Source organism: Pristis pectinata, chromosome 16 (assembly GCF_009764475.1).
Source record: "Pristis pectinata isolate sPriPec2 chromosome 16, sPriPec2.1.pri, whole genome shotgun sequence".
Taxonomy (NCBI): domain Eukaryota; kingdom Metazoa; phylum Chordata; class Chondrichthyes; order Rhinopristiformes; family Pristidae; genus Pristis; species Pristis pectinata.
Window position 1 is genome coordinate 37,727,170 of NC_067420.1, and position 16,012 is coordinate 37,743,181.

Genomic DNA, 16,012 nt, shown 5'->3' on the forward strand with positions numbered 1-16,012 from the left:
ACGGGAAGAATCATTATAAAGCTTCACAGACAATTACCAAACACAATTAAGGACACAAATGCAATAGTTTTTGGGAAAAAAGGTGATTTTTTTTTATGAAAATAATGAAGTTCCCACAGTCAGCAAGTGGCTATAACAACAAGCACTACTGCAACATCCATAATCCAGTTACATTTCACACTTCCAATATTTAGAAACACACAGTTTGGAAACAGTTATGAGACCCAAAAAAAACTCAAGCTGCCCTTTGTTTTGCATAGGACTTTACTGTTGCCATTCAAGTGTCAATTTCTGTTCACACACACACACTCATCTCAAATTAAAAACTCATCACTTCAGCCCCAGAATGGAAGGCACGTGCACAAATCAATACATGAGAGGTAACTTACTGATGAACACAAGCTGTTATAACTAACTTTAAGTACTTTTTATTTTAAACATGGCTGCAAATACTGACAATACTGTGCCCAGCGATAGTGGAGATGTTTGACATGGAAATTACCCCATCAGGCTTGGTGGCCACACTGCTATGGAACGTTCACATAATATGCAACACTCCACCACTCATCGCACTTCCCTGCAGAAATGATACTGCTTATACACGGATATGTTGCTGAAGTTTGAATAAATCGACAATAGACTTTGCTGCAAGTCACAGGCCTCAGCTACCTCCAACTCACGGTCAGGCAGTATTGTCAATAAACATATCTGATGACACATTCAGATTGCAGTTAGAACAAGGACCCAGATACTACGTTATGCTAACACAAAGATGTGTAGTTTCTCAACAATACACAATTAATAGAACCACAAAAGTTAAAAGACAGAACACCCTCTAGTATCAAGTTTTATTCTACTAGGTTTGATGGCGTCGTATGGCAATTTAGTGCTAATTAGATGTGCATGTTACATATTTAAATATTATACATCAGAAACACAAAACGAAAAATGTACAGAAAAAGAACTATTGGAAATTAAGTGGATAATGGAAATCAAGTAAAAGAGTGAGATTACAATAGGGACCTCATCCAGAGGTGTATATGAGCAGAGATTTGATGGATTAATTAGCCCATTTCAATCTTGTAACATTCTCTTTTGAAATTTCAGTGCACTGAATTGCAAAGTTGCTTCTTTTGCATTGAAGAATAGACTTTACATTTCAAAGCCATAGCTTGGTGGGGAAAAGAGGAGAAATGCCATTTTAATATTAGCTCCACCTCCCCTATAAAAGTATTGCTTTAAGTTCAGGCAATATATAAACTTAAAGCAATGCACAGAGGACTGAGTATTGTACATCAACCCTTTGACAGAAATGAGCTGCTTAGTAAGTAGTGAGACACAATTTCAATAACAAATCACAATTCAAGGACTTGTATCTAAAGATATGGTCCTCTTCAGTAGACCAAGCAGTTGTGGTTTAGAAGTTTTTCCACAGAACAGGTGAACAAAAGCATTTCAATGCAAAACAATAGTCTCGAAAGGTGTAGATTCATCTGTTGGTTTTTAACCAAGTACATCACCTCAATGTGATAGACTGGATGCGATTACTTAATCAAATCTGGATTCTCAAAATAGCACTGATGGAAAATTATTACAGTAAATGAAGCTGCTGCTTTATTTGAACAGCAGCAATCTTCATCCTGAGAGAAAAAATTACTCTACTCCTTTTATTAGCCACCCTGAAATCCTTGATGAATACGAGCAAAAAAAGATTATGTACATAAGCCTCATGTGTTTCTTATTTATATGGACATTAATTTAAATTAACACACTGCATTGTGGTGTATTGTCCCTGAGAGAGCCTGTGCTGTGTAGTTTAGCATGAAAAATTGCAGCTCACACAATCACATATATCCTTAAATAAATTATTCAAAACATACATCAGCAGAACACTCTCATCCCAGTCACTGACAAGCAATTCTATTTCAGAGCACTGGTCTCACAACAGCACAGCAGATACTTCAGAACCTTTAGTTGTTGTTGTATTCAAGAAATAATACTGTCCACAAACTTACATGTTTTCAGTTACAAAATAAAGTTGTATAATTCTATCAGTTCAGCACCACACTTGGGTTGATCCAAAGTCAGACTGTAGGGTCAGGACCTTCTTTGATAACAAGGCATTCAGTACAAGTTAGTAGGTAGATACAAATTGCTCTTGAAAGCCCCAGTTACACCAGCAGAGTTTCAGTGCAGTGTGAATATTTAATCAAAGCATCTCGCAAGCACCACATTTATAAATTGGAGCCAGAAAGCATCCCACCTACACCCCACAAACATTTGTCAATTCAAAACTGGAGAAAGTTAATCTTTAGAGGGGAAGCAATTAAAAAGATAAACATTCTTAGTATTGGTGACAAGCTGATATGGAGGCTGGGATGGAGGCATTAAGATCTAGCAAGAACAGACTGCAAAACCAAAAGGCCCAAGACTGGTCAAGAAGAGTTGACATGGAAGATATTGCCCACAAAACGAACAGAATTGTTCCAAATGCACAGTCGTTTTCTCAGCACCTTGAATGCAAAGGTCACAGTACAAAATGTAACCCTTTGTTAGAACCCAGTAGCATTTTTTTTTGGTTCATTTCAGATCTCCAGCATTCACTGCATTCACGTATGCAATCTGCATTGCATGTTATTTTTGTGTAGTATTTATTCTGGTACACTGTTGTGGAGTGTACTTTCCTGAGGCTAAGCTCCATTTGATGCAGCTAGTTTAAATAATGTGTGGGTTACATATTTCAATGAGTTTGTCCTGAAGACGTTCATTGGATTCAATGTTCAATTATGATGAAATACACTGATGCTCTAATAATACCATGCAGAACATTATTCCTGGAAGGTCCAGGCTAGTGATTTCACCATCTGGAGAGTTACCAGTCACAATTAGCTATTAAGGGGATGTTCCAATTGTAGACTAAACTTCTTCAACAGGTCAAGGATGATATCAACTGTTTGCTTTCAGGATAAGAATGATAGTAACTGATTTCTAGATAAAAGGTCTGAACAAAGATTTTAGAACAAGGTTTGTAAGAAGAAAGAGGATGAAGGGGAATCAAATGGATTTAAAAGTGATTAAAGGGCAAGATCCATTAACTCTTAAAAACCCTGGGCTTCAGAGGCCAGAGTACTAAAGCAAAGATGTTTTGTAGAAACCTATCACCATGCTTTAGAAAGGATGTGAATGGTCTAGGGGGACTGTATGCAGAAGAAATGCAAGAGCATTTTAGTGGTAAGAGATTTCAGCTGCAAAGTTAGGCTAAAGTTAAGGTTGTTCTTTGCAGACCAAAGGAGATTGAGAGAAGGTTTACAAGATCATGACAGATTGACATAGAGAGAAGCTGTTCCTGTTATTGGATTGTTCAAGGACTGGAAGACACGGGTTTAAAGTGATGAGCCAAGTATACAGCAGGGATGAGAGAAACGCCCTTTTATGCAGAATATGGTTATGATCAGGAACTCACTGCCTGTAAGAGTGGTAGGAACAAAGTCGATCAGGGCATTTGAAAGGGAATTGACAGGCAGTTATTAACAGAGATAGAGAAAGAGTTGGGGAATGAGGTTGACAGGATTGCTCCAAAAGAGCCAGCACAAGCTTATGGGGCCAAATGGTCTCCCGTTGAGGCATAATAATACAATGATTCGATCCAAATTGGGAAACCATTCAAATGAGGCTTGTCATCTTGGGAAATAAGTGTTAGTGATTTAAAACCAAGGCAACTTAAAACTGACTCCTTTCAAATAAAATGATCTTCAGCATCATAATGGTAGTCAGTTTCCATTTTTAATAATCCGATGAAGGGTCTCGACCTGAAACGTCGACTGTCCATTTCCCTCCATAGACACTGCCTGACCCGTGGAGTTCCTCCAGCACTTTACCTGTTCATCTTCAGCCCTTTGTCACTTCAACCTGTCACCTCCCAGCTTCTGACATCATTCCCACTCCCTCCCTCATCTGCCTATCACCCCCCCTTCACCTAGATCCACCTATCACCTGCCAGCTCTTGCTCCACCCCTTCCCTCCACCCTTTTATACTGGCTATCTCCCCTCTTTCTTTCCAGCCCAGATGAAGGGTCTCGACCCAAAATGTCAACAGTCCATTTCCCTCTATAGGTGCTGTCTGACTCGCTAAGTTCCTCTATTCTTTTGGTATTGCTCCACTTTCAATAGCTTTATTGAACTGGGCATCACTGGGTTTATACTAACTGTTTAGCTCTCTGAGTCATGGGGAACCAATGTCAGACCTTCTTGAATTGCTGAAAATTTTGATTTAACCAGTTGTTTGTTGGTCCATTCAGAGCAGGAGTCTCAGAATCGGGAGAAACTAGAACCACACTTACACCAGACCAGAAGGTTGATAGGTTTCTTTCAATAAAAAAAGTTAATAAACCTGCTGAGTTCTTTTTACAATTTGGCAGCTTCATGGCCAATTTTACCAGTGACAATTTTTTTTGTACTTGAAAAACTAAAACTGAACTCTAATTTTCAAACAATTATGATGGAATTTGAACAAAAGACAGGAAAAGCCAGAAACACTCAGCAGGTCAGGCAGCATCTGTGGAAAGTGAAACAGAGTTAATATTTAGGTCAAAGACCCTTCAGAATTGTGGGACTTGAATTCAAGTTCTCTGGGTTACTGGTCCGGTAACAAAATCACTGCATGACCCTGCCTTGATTATCAGAAGTTAATTGGTTATTGAATCTTTAACTGTAAGATTGGGGTTAAGATATTTTTTAATCATTGAAAAATTGACTGGTTAAGGATTCTGTTGCGTTGGTTGGCAAGGTGAAAACACGAACATACAGCTCAACTTTCCACAGACTAACTTTCTACATATCATTTGGGGATGCAATTATTTCCCCTTCCTTTGTTTAGCAACCTTTCACCGAGCAGCTAAACAGAATGACACCAAAACCCAGAGAGAAGCATCAAGCAGTTTCCCCAAAATAAATCGACAATCATAACACTTCTTACACTGGTAAATTCATCTGATCCACTTCCTTTGAAGTAAATAACCTCCTTCAGTAAGAACTTTAACCTCAGGTCAATGCAAATCCCCACTCTAGACAAAGCTCTGGAAGACTTCATTGACTTAATGCCACTAATGGTACAAAGATAATTGGCCATGGTCAACAAGAGGCAATGGTGACTAGGTGGACACTTCAGTGGTGAAGGTGAGAGGACCAATGAGAAAAGTGAACCCAGGATTAAGAAGGTCATTAAGGCGGCAGTTGGTATTAGTTCAGATTACTGTGTGGGCAAGGATGTTGTCGGTTAGAGAGACTACCATCCACTTGGATAAACAATGAGAATAATAGGCTCCTTCAATTGGAATTCATTGGGAAAAAAAAAGAACATCATTGCTTTAATTTTAGAACGTGGTTCTAAAACCAACAAACAGACATTAGATAAACCGACTTTATCAGGAGGGACTTGGCATTTGCATTGGGGCCGGATCTAGCAAATAAGTCAGGTGCAGATAATATGACTGATGGATATAGTTCCAATGAGGATACTATTGCCTTAAATGTGTTGATATTAGTGAGACGAATAATGCAGCTCCAAGTGGCGACACCAGTGCAGTGGACAACATTTGATAGTGTCGGATTTGAAGAAGGTATCAGCAGAGATAGTATTTCTATTTTCCAATTGTTGAATGAAGCTAGTATATTACCTGATAAAGAATGCCGTGTGTGGTAAAAGCAAATTTGGAAGTTTGACGAACAAGCCTGTTGACCTACTTGTCAAGAGGCATGTGAAGCTTAACGAAGAGGTAATACCTAATAAGACTTCAAAGTGTGAAGATAGATAAAAGAAGCGAGGTCTTCAGTTCCAGGGCCATAAAGAGATAAACTCGCCCTTGCTCCTTGTGTATGAAGGTTCAGGAACTGTACAAAAAGGATAGGACTTCTCTGGACTGGGATATTACAAGAGCAGGTGAGAGGGACCAGGAATGCAGGAGTAATGCAAAAAGAACTTCTTGATCTGGTGAGAAAAATCCAGAGTATTCTGTAAACTTATCAACAATTCTTTACAAACTGGCTAGACAAAGGCAATTATATCCATTTAAACCTGAAGCATTTTCCCAGTGAAATAGATTCAAGCAGAAAAAGGTCAACTAACTTGAGTTCCAACCCTAGTCCGGGTAAGTTAAACCCACATAGCTGACTACTGCAGGCTGGAATAGGCAGATGCGGTAGAAGGTTCACTACTACCCATTGGCACATGAGCATTTCAATTTGCCTGAATGCATTCAGAAAGCAAAGCAAGCACTGGGGTTCTACTAGCCAATGTAACTGAGGCTTACTTAGGAAGGAAAGCAAATGGCCAAGCTCATTTACACATTCCTAAAAAGAGGCGAGCTAAGCAGAAAGACAAGTAAGAGAAGGTCCCAAATGATGTGTCCTTGTCGGAGCATGGAACAACTTTTATTTGAAAAGAGCTACGCTCAGAACAAAAAGGCCAGCTAAAATGAAAACCTTGCGCGGTGAGGTGCACAGTTTGTCCAAGGTTATTGTTAATGCCATCTGACTGACCCAAAACGCCCAGTTTCCTGAAGTGGTTTAGTAGTTGTATTGGCGTCGGGGTGGCTGGTGCACAAAGTTGCCTTGGTGTTTGGTCCGGTGGAAACGACACTCCCTTGCAAGGTTCTGCCTCTGAATTCTGTTGCGGCTCAGCTGGCGTTTTTCAACCCGTTGTTTCGCCCGTTGGATGCGGCGGACCTGATTTGCCTTTTCCAAGATGCCAGTTCGTCCTAAAACTGCTGCAGGAGCTGGGGGCGCCCACCGTTCTACCCTGGTCTGAGCTGTGTTTCTACAAAGAGAGCAAGAGAGCAGGTTTCACATTTTGTCTGCAATCAGAGTTTTCTAACACAGAGACAGGATTCAGCCCATTGCATCCACACCATTGTTTCTCTGCTAACCTGCCATATGCACATTGTATATCTGAGCTATCCCTCCAACTGTAAAGGAAGCAAAATAAAAACATGTTTTCTCTATTTCCTTACAACGCAGAAGGTATTTATTCAGCATATCAAGTCTATAGTAGCCCACAGAGCAATCTCATTCCCCTACTAATTTCCCTTGTAGCCTATTCACACATTTTCACCAATTCTACCATCAACACTATACACTGGAGGCAAGTTATCATGGCCAATTAATCTACCAAACCTCACATCTGCAGGCACGGTAGTGCAGCGGTTAGCATAACGCTATTACAGTGCCAGCAACCCGGGTTCGATCCCGTCCGCTGTCTGTATGGAGTTTGTACGTTCTCCCCTTGTCTGCGTGGGTTTCCTCCGGGCGCTCCGGTTTCCTCCCACGTTCCAAAGACGTACGGGTTAGGAAGTTGTGGGCATGCTGTGTTGGCACCGGAAGCGTGGCGACACTTGCAGGCTGCCCCCAGAACACTCTATGCAAAATATGTATTTCACTGTGTGTTTTGATGTACATGTGACTAATAAAGATATCTTATCTTATCTCTGGAATATAGGAGGATAATGGGGAACCCAGAGGAAAACACTTACAGTCACTGGAAGAATGTGCAAACTCCACACAGACGGGCACTGGAAGCCAGTATTGAACCTGGGGTCACTGGAGCTGTGAGGCAGCTGTGCCACTTGAGGCAGAAGTCACCAGACCAAAAAGGCATGAGTGAATTCAAATCCCACCACTCAAGAGATCCACGTCTATAAAGCCACTGGACTGGCGTATAGTGCCACCTTCTGGTTCTCCCACACTCTTCAGCAAAGGAAGGGAATTTGCACCTTTACCCAGCCTACATATCTCTAGACTCAGAGCAATGTGATTCACACTGAAATGCCCTACACTTTAATGTAGGCAGCAAAAGCCAAGCTTGCCGGCAATTCCCACACCCACTAAAGGAATGAAAATTAAATGTTCATCCCCTAATATACAGAAAAATTGATCACTTCAAAACTTTAAAACTTCAAGTTTTGAAGAAAGAATTTCTGATGAAAACGATACTTTTCCATCATTATTGTTAATCTCATCTAGTGGAAACAACCCTTCAAGACAGAAAGACAGAGAGAGAGAGACACACACAGACAGAGAGAGACACACAGACAGAGATCTACTACAAGGTCTCCCATCCACAACCTTACCAGTTCTAAAATGGGGAGTGGGTGGATGTGCACAACCTCTGAAAAATGCAATCTTTATCCTTGGTAGCTTCCATGTGAATCCAAATAATTTTCACCTCTTCTTAGTGCGAGGGCTATACATCAAGTACATTTGCATTTCCTTTAAGAGCCACTCCAACTTCTTTGGGTTTTAGTTGTTCTTCTGGCAGGGTTACCAGAGGGAGTGGGGGAGGGATGGATGGAGCAGATCCAAGGAAACTCCCAGCTACAGACACTGCTGGCAGTTAACATCACTTCATTTAGAATACAGTATATGTTTTCAAAAGTGACTGCCAAATAGCACATACTATAAAAAAATTGAATAGGAACATCTATTAAAAAATATTTCCCTCTGATAAATAAAAGATGACAACTAATAAATGTGCATTTATTCAAAAAGCATCCAGAGCATTGTAGGTAGGACATAAGGTATTTATGCATGAATTCCATGATATTTGGTGGAGGGAATTAGTGAAATTAGTGAATTAGTGAAATTATAAGCATATACTTTTTGAAAAAAACAGTTGCGTTTACTTAAGGTGGCTAATGTTCCCAAGGCCAACAGCTCGAATATAGGGCAGCATAGCAAGTAAAGCTGCCATTTCATAGTTCCAGCGACCCAGGTTCAATCCTGTCCTCCCAGTGCTGTCTGTGTGGAGTTTGCACGTTCTCCCTGTGACAGCATGGGATTCCTCCGGATACTCTGGTTTCCTGCCACACGTGGAGAGGGTTAAGAGGGGAGATGATTGAGGTATATAAAAGTATGAGGGGTATACATAGTGTAAGCTGCAGGAAAGTTTTCCCCAGATCAGAGACAGATAAAACAGATTTCGGGTAAGGGGAAAGAGATTCAGAGAAGATACGAGGGAGATCTTCTTCACTCAGAGAGTGATAAGCACCTGGAACGCACTGCCTGGGAAAGTGGTTGAAGATGGATCACTAGATGAGCACTTAAATCATTTAGTTACAGAAGGCTACGGACTAAGTGATGCGTGATGGGGTTAATAAAATAGGGTGCCCCTTGACCTGTGTCAATGAATTGAGCCGAATAGTCTGTTTCCATGCCTTGCGATCCTATGCCAAAGATGTGCGGGTTGGTAGATTCATTGGCCGCTGTAAGTTGCCCCAAGTGTAGATAGGTTGTAGAATCGGGGGGGGAATTGATGGAAACGTGGGAAGGATAGACTATAGGGAAAATTAGTGGGGAAACGGAATTGCTCTGTGAGCCAGCATAGAGACCTAATGGGCCAAATGGCCTCCTTCATTGACGTAAGGAAATCTGGAAATATTCTTTGAAAGTGTTGACAGCAGTCCAAAGCAAATCCAGCAAAACATTGAAGATAAAAGGAGGGAAACACTGCCTTACAGCAACATTTCCATGGTTGTGGCTCAACCAAACAGGCGAGAGGAAGACTGTGGCAGATGGAAACTAGACTGCGCACAAACATAACACAGCTAATAAACTGTGTACTTCTGTGAGAACCACAATATAAACCACAGGCCAGAAATTGTATGGATTGTGTGGTTTATTCACTAACTTTCTTTAAACCATCATTCCCATTCTTTGACTTTGAGGTTTTATACATCTAAAGTTGCATCTTCCACAGTTTTCATTAAGCTAAACAAAAAGAACAAATCAATACAGAAAGAACTCTGAAGAGTACATAGGTCGATTGAGTAAATTAATACATTTTGTTCCAACTAGGCTTACAATCACCAACCCATGTTTATATAGTGTCTTTGAGCAAAACATGAAACAAAAGTTGACACCATACCAAATGAGATTCCAAGGCAGATTAACAAAAAGTTTGTCAAAAGCTAGGGTGAGGCATGTGGTAAAGGGGCGGGAGATGTTTTGGGAGGAATTCCAGAGTTTGGAACCTTGGCAGCTGACGGCAAGGTTGTCAGTGGTGGACTGACGCAAATCATAAACGAAAACAGGAACTGCTGGCAACACTCAAGCTGATCTACTGAGCACTTCCACCATTTCTTGTTTTTATTTCAGATTCTCAGAGTCTGCTGTTTTTTTTGGATTTTCAATGACTAAATTCAGGTTGATTGAGAGGCCAGAATTGGAGGAGTGCAGGGAGCTCGGAGGAGGGTTGTTGGGCTGTGGAGATTGCAGAGAGAGGGAGACCTTGGAGGGATTTGAAAACAAGGATGAAGGTTTAAGAGGTGTTGCTTATCGGCGAGCCGTTGTAGGTGAGTGAGCAGAGGATCTGATTCAGAACAAAAAGAGTAGAGTTCTGGATGACAATGTCTTGCAGCGAAGTGATTGAGCAGGAACAGCTGGGATCACATTGGAATAGTCAAGTCTACAAGGTAACAACAGCATTGTTGCAAACCTTTGCAATTAAGTTGGGAGAAACTACAGTAAAACTCAATGTGATAGTTTGGCATCTGGCTTACTCATTAGTCCGGAGCGTTTGACAGGCTCAAACTTACTGGGTTCTATTTCCCATTCCCTTTTAGCCCACAGAACTCAATTCCCTGCTCCCTTTAAAATCACCCAATTCACAGGAAAAGATTATACTACTATACAACATGCACAAAAAAAGGAAATTAAAAGTGCGTTGATGTAGTAATAACACCCAATAGTCTGGAAAATCTGTTCATCGGGCTGTGCCAGAGTATTGGAGTGTTACTGTATATTTAATGATATTGAAAGGGGGCATTCAATTATTGCAGAAGAAGAAAGGTGCTTCCAATCACATCGACCCCCACCCTCCACACTCTCGCAGTCAGAGCCCAGACAGTTCTTACCCATTGCCGACCTCCTCATTTGCATCCTCCAGGGTGCTGATGTTGGTGTTGCTGTCAGCGTAAACAGACATGCTCGGGTGCTCAATGAGCAGGTTTTCCAAGGGGCTGCTCTCCACCTGGATTTCATCCTGGCCTTCTGCAGTAAAACAGGGGGGAGGGGTGACAAACCAACTCTCTTCCAACGTGCAGGGTGAAGACTGCGGAGGACTGGAGTCACTGCCACAGTGACAAAGAGACTCAAGCGAAGAAGGGGCCGGTGGAGGGGTGTCGTCAGGCACGGTGGTGTTAACCTTCACCTCCACTTCTTCACTTGAGGGGGTATTGCAATCATCTAAATTTGCAACGTGCGGGTACGGGTAGGAGGGACATCCAGTGGTGTGAACGGTGGCCGTAACAGTTTGTGCGAGACAATCAAAAGAATCGGGTTCAAAGGGGTTGAAGGGAAGGGGGGGGGGGTAAAACAAAAACAAAAAACAAAAAGAGACTGATTAGTCATTTTTTCAGAATGACAGATCCAGCATTTCTTTCAAAAAAAAAGTTATAGGTCCATCAAGAGAAAACTGCTTGAGAACAATTTGCTCTAAAGAACAAATTCCCTTTTTTTTTACCAAGACTGGGTTTCCCTCCCCACAGGTCCAATGAGAAGGAACGAGATACAAGTTATTTTCGGAGCAGGGGTGATAAGGAGAGAGGAGGCAATGTCTCTATACCGGGCAGAGAACAGGGCTGATCTCTGTGGAACCTCAATCTGGATGTACATGCATTATCTGGGGTGACCCCACCTTCCCACCAGTTTTGGTGAGTCTCGCCTTCTTAAAAATTTACAACGTCATTACAACAAACAAAAAACATTCACTCTCTTTTCCAGGGGAGTGGTTTCATCTCTAGCTTAAAAAACTCAAGTTTGATCAACATTTTTTTTCTTTCCACATCAATGCAAAATTAGAAATCAAAGGATTTGGGTAAAATTCCCCTGAAGAGTGTTTCTCCACAATTAATGTGTGGTGCTCTCTAAAGTAGGACACTTCAAAGCCACAGTCGTTGCAGAGTTGTTAACTGCTAAAGATAATTGTGCGGGGGTCAGAGTTAATACCTATTACACACAAATGTCAAGAGGAAATTCAGACCAAGCTGTAAAGAAAATTTCAAATCGATCAGGTTCAGTAAACCCTATGTAATGCAACTTCTACATTTACAAGTGATCATTCAGTTTACGGTGTAAATGGCCATTCAAAAGGTCTCCCTCTCATTGGCCAGAGGATGATGTGATTTCCCCGGTGTGATTGCTCTAACATTATTCCAGGGTATGTGTACAACTTAGAAACAAATCATACAATGTCTTCAATGAGGGATGGAAACACATGGACCTGCCCTTCATTTTGCTCCTGTTGCTTGGGCACACCCATTGATTTTCATTCTAGAGTACGACAGATCTCCAGCAAGCTCTGCATTTATTGACCTCCCTCGATGCCCTTGAGAACATGCCGGTGAGCTGCTATGTAGAACTCCCATGGTCATAGACTGAACTGAACTGGGAAATGAAACGATCTCAAAAGAAACGCAAGAGGGAAAAATCAAAGAACCCAAAAAGGTTAAAAGTAAATATGTGTTTAAAAACCAACAAGGTTACTGTGATACTCTGCACTCTGATATTTAACTGCCACACACACACGTGGCATTTCTTCTTGGCTCATTCATCTTCACAAAAAATATAATCAGCTCTTTTAATCCTTTTACTATCCAGACCAGATGACCTTGATATGAATATAGAGCAAGATTAACAGACATTATCTAGGATTATTGTGTGGGCTATTTTACAACCAATGAACAGAAGATCATTTTTGTGGGATTTTATATGAAGTAAAATGCTTCTTATACCTGCTTTAATTTTTTTGCAATTAAGTTCATCTGGAAATGTTAAGCATTTATTAAATTAGTTAACCCACAAGTGACCATCAGATGGAGGACAAACCTCAACCCTACTTTGTGTGTGTCCATTTGGAGACCGTTTGTTGGGTTGTGGACCCTACCTTTTGTCAGTTCCTGCACCTCCAAAGATTTCAACTCCCTGAGTAGAGTTTTAACAGCAGTACCTTTATTCTGGGTAAGCACATTTACAAACTAAATGTTTTAGAGCAGCTGCTGTAATAGAACTAGAGACTGTGATAGGGGTGAGAAGGAACAGACAGGGACAAGCACTAAACAGAGAGAAGACAGACTTGCATTTCTGTAGCACCTTCTGAAAACTTAGCATGTCCCAAAACACTTTACAAATACAACTGCATCCAATGAAGTAGTTTTAAGAACATAGAACACTACATCACAGTACAGGCCCTTCGGCTCACAATGTTGTGCCGACATTTTATCCTGCTCTAAGATCTATCTAACCCTTCCCACCCACATAGCCCCCTATTTTTCTATCATTCATGTGCCTATCTAAGAGTCTCTTAAGTGTCCCCTATGTATCTGCCCCCACAACCTCTGCCAGCAGTGCATTCCACACACCCACCACTCTCTGTGTAAAAGCTTACCCCTGATATCCCCCTTATACCTGCCTCCAATCATCTTAAAATTATGTCCCCTCGTGTTAGCCATTGTCACCCTGGGAAAAAGTCTCTGATTGTCCACTTGATCTACACCTCTTATCATCTTGTTCACCTCTATCAAGTCACCTCTCATCCTCCTTCTCTCCAAAGAGAAAAGCTCGAGCTCGCTCAACCTATCCTCATAAGATATGCTCTCCAATCCAGGCAACATCCTGGTAAATCTCCTCTGCACCCTCTCTAAAGCCTCCACATCCTTTCTGTAATGAGGCGACCAGAACTCATGTTGTATAAAGTAAACAAAGACCAATTTGTTCACAGCAAACTCCCACAAACAGGAATATGGTAACCACCCACTTTGGTGAGGTGTCACTCGAGGGGTAGAATACAGCCTGGGACACTGGAGGGCCTCAGGAAGAACTTTTTCACCCGAAGGGTGATGGTATCTGGAGCCTGTGCGGGTGACAGAGACAGGTACTCACAAAAATATTTATAAAGTATCTAGACGAGGACTTGAATTACCCAGGCAGAGAAGGCTACAGGCCAAGTGCTGCTAGACAGGATTAGTTCAGGTAGATACCCAATGGTCAGCATAGACATGACAGGCAGAAGGGTCTGCTTCTGTGCTGTATGACTATGACTGGAAAACTATTTTTGAAGACTGTCATGGAATCTTCAAGGGCTTTGGTCTGACCCATTACAATGATAAATGGATGGGACTGGACACATTAGAAGTTCACCCAAGACTTGTGTTAAGTCTCTGGAGTGGGACTTGAACTATTGCAGGCAGACAATAAGGTGCAAGGTCATAACGAGGTAGATTGGGAGGTCAGGAGTCCATCTTATCGTACAAGAGGTCCATTCAATAGTCTTATAGCACCGGGATAGAAGCTTTCCTTGAGCCTGGTGGTACGTGCTTTCAGGCTTTTGTATCTTTTGCCCAGTGGGAGGGGGGTGAAGAGAGAATGTCCAGGGTGGGTGGGGTCTTCGATTATGCTGGCTGCTTTTCCGAGGCAGTGAGAAGTGTAGACAGAGTCCGTGGAGGGGACACTAATGCAGCAAGAGCTGGCAGCAAAGTAAGTAGAGTGGGATGAAATCTCTAACCCGATAGAAGGAGAGAAGTTCACTGACATGAAATGTTGAGTGGAGAGAAAGATTCCAGTTGAACCCACAGGAAATACTACTTCAATGAATATCTAATACAGAGAAAACTCCCAAAATTGGAGACCACAGATTCTAATCCCTTTAGTTCAACCAATGCCCTGGTAAACTAGGAACCAGTGTTTTGTACAAGAAAGTAGCAAACAACAAGGGGTGGCACAGTAGTGTAGCGGTTAGCGTAACACTATTACAGTGCCAGCGATCGGGGTTAAATTCCTGTCACTGTCTGTAAGGAGTTTGTACGTTCTCCCCGTGTCTGCAAGGGTTTCCTCCGGGTGCTCTGGTTTCCTCCCACATTCCAAAGGCATACAGGTTAGTAGGTTAACATGGGTTTAATTGGGCGGCACAGGGTCGTTGGGCCGGGAGGGCCTGTTACTGAGCTGTATAAATAAATAAATTCTAAAAACCCTGAGCAACCAGAGAAAGTTGCAAAGAGGCTTTGAGCGAATATGAATACAGACAAGTTGAATGAATGGGTAGGAACACGGCAGATAAAATAGAATTTGGAAAAATACAAGGTCATTCACTTTGGTGGACGTAACAGAAAAGCAGAGTATCTGTTGAATGGTGAGAGATTGGGTAGTGTTGATGTGCAAAGGGACTCAAGTGTGCTTGAACACAAGTCAGTGAAGGTAACAAAGGATCACAAAAGTACGTTGGCCTTTATTATGAGAACATTTGAAAGCAATAATAATAATAAATGCATTTGTAGAGGCTAGGTGAAACTGTGCATGGACTACAGAGCTTCAGTCTCCTTACATCAGAAAGGATGTAATGCACCATAGAGGGAGCACAGCGAAGATTTACTGGACTGTGTCCAAGGATTGCCATACAAGGAGAGACAGAGTAACCTGGGACTGCCTTTTCTAGAGTTTCTAAAAACAAGGAGATCTCATTGAATTTACAAAATTCTTGAAGGATTTGACAGGCTAAATACAGAGAAGATGTTTCCCTTGGTTGGAGAGTTCAGAACCAGGTTTACAGTAGGGTAACAAAATCTGCTGGAAGAACTCAGTGGGTTGAGCAACATCTGTGGGAGGAAAGGAATTGTTACCGTTTCGGGTCAAAACCCTGCATTAGGCAAGATCCTTTCCTCCCACAGATGCTGCCCAACCCACTAAGATCTTCTAGAAGATTGCTTGTTGCTCCAGGTTCCAGCAAATGCACTCGTGGCTCTCGTTTACAGTAGCGTAGGCTGCTTAGGATTAAGAGGAGGAGAAATTTCTTCACCCAGAGGACGGTGAACCTTTCAAATTCTCTCCTCCCCAGGTGGTTGTGTTCATTCAAAGCAGAGACTGATAGATTCTGTACTGAGGAAATAAAGGGATATGGGGATAGTGCAGGAAAATGGCTCTGAGATGGAAGATCAGCTGTGTCCAGGTTGGTAAGTCAATTGCCTCTATT

At 41.8% G+C, this 16,012-nt stretch overlaps 1 protein-coding gene across 4 annotated transcripts in view; it reads right to left on the minus strand.

The window, feature by feature from the left end:
- Positions 1–67: 67 nt before the first annotated feature.
- LOC127578870 (tumor protein p53-inducible nuclear protein 2) overlaps positions 68–16,012 on the minus strand; it is a 45,038-nt gene continuing 29,093 nt past the window's right edge. For 3 of the 4 annotated variants that reach the window (XM_052031399.1, XM_052031397.1, XM_052031400.1), the window contains exons 3-4: positions 10,905–11,235; positions 68–6,814 (exon numbers count right to left, since the gene is read on the minus strand). In XM_052031399.1, coding sequence (XP_051887359.1) covers positions 6,565–6,814; positions 10,905–11,235 — 581 coding nt within the window. In that variant the 3' untranslated portion in view covers positions 68–6,564. The remainder of the gene's footprint in view (positions 6,815–10,904; positions 11,236–16,012) is intronic. The other variant, XM_052031401.1, reaches the window with a different exon arrangement.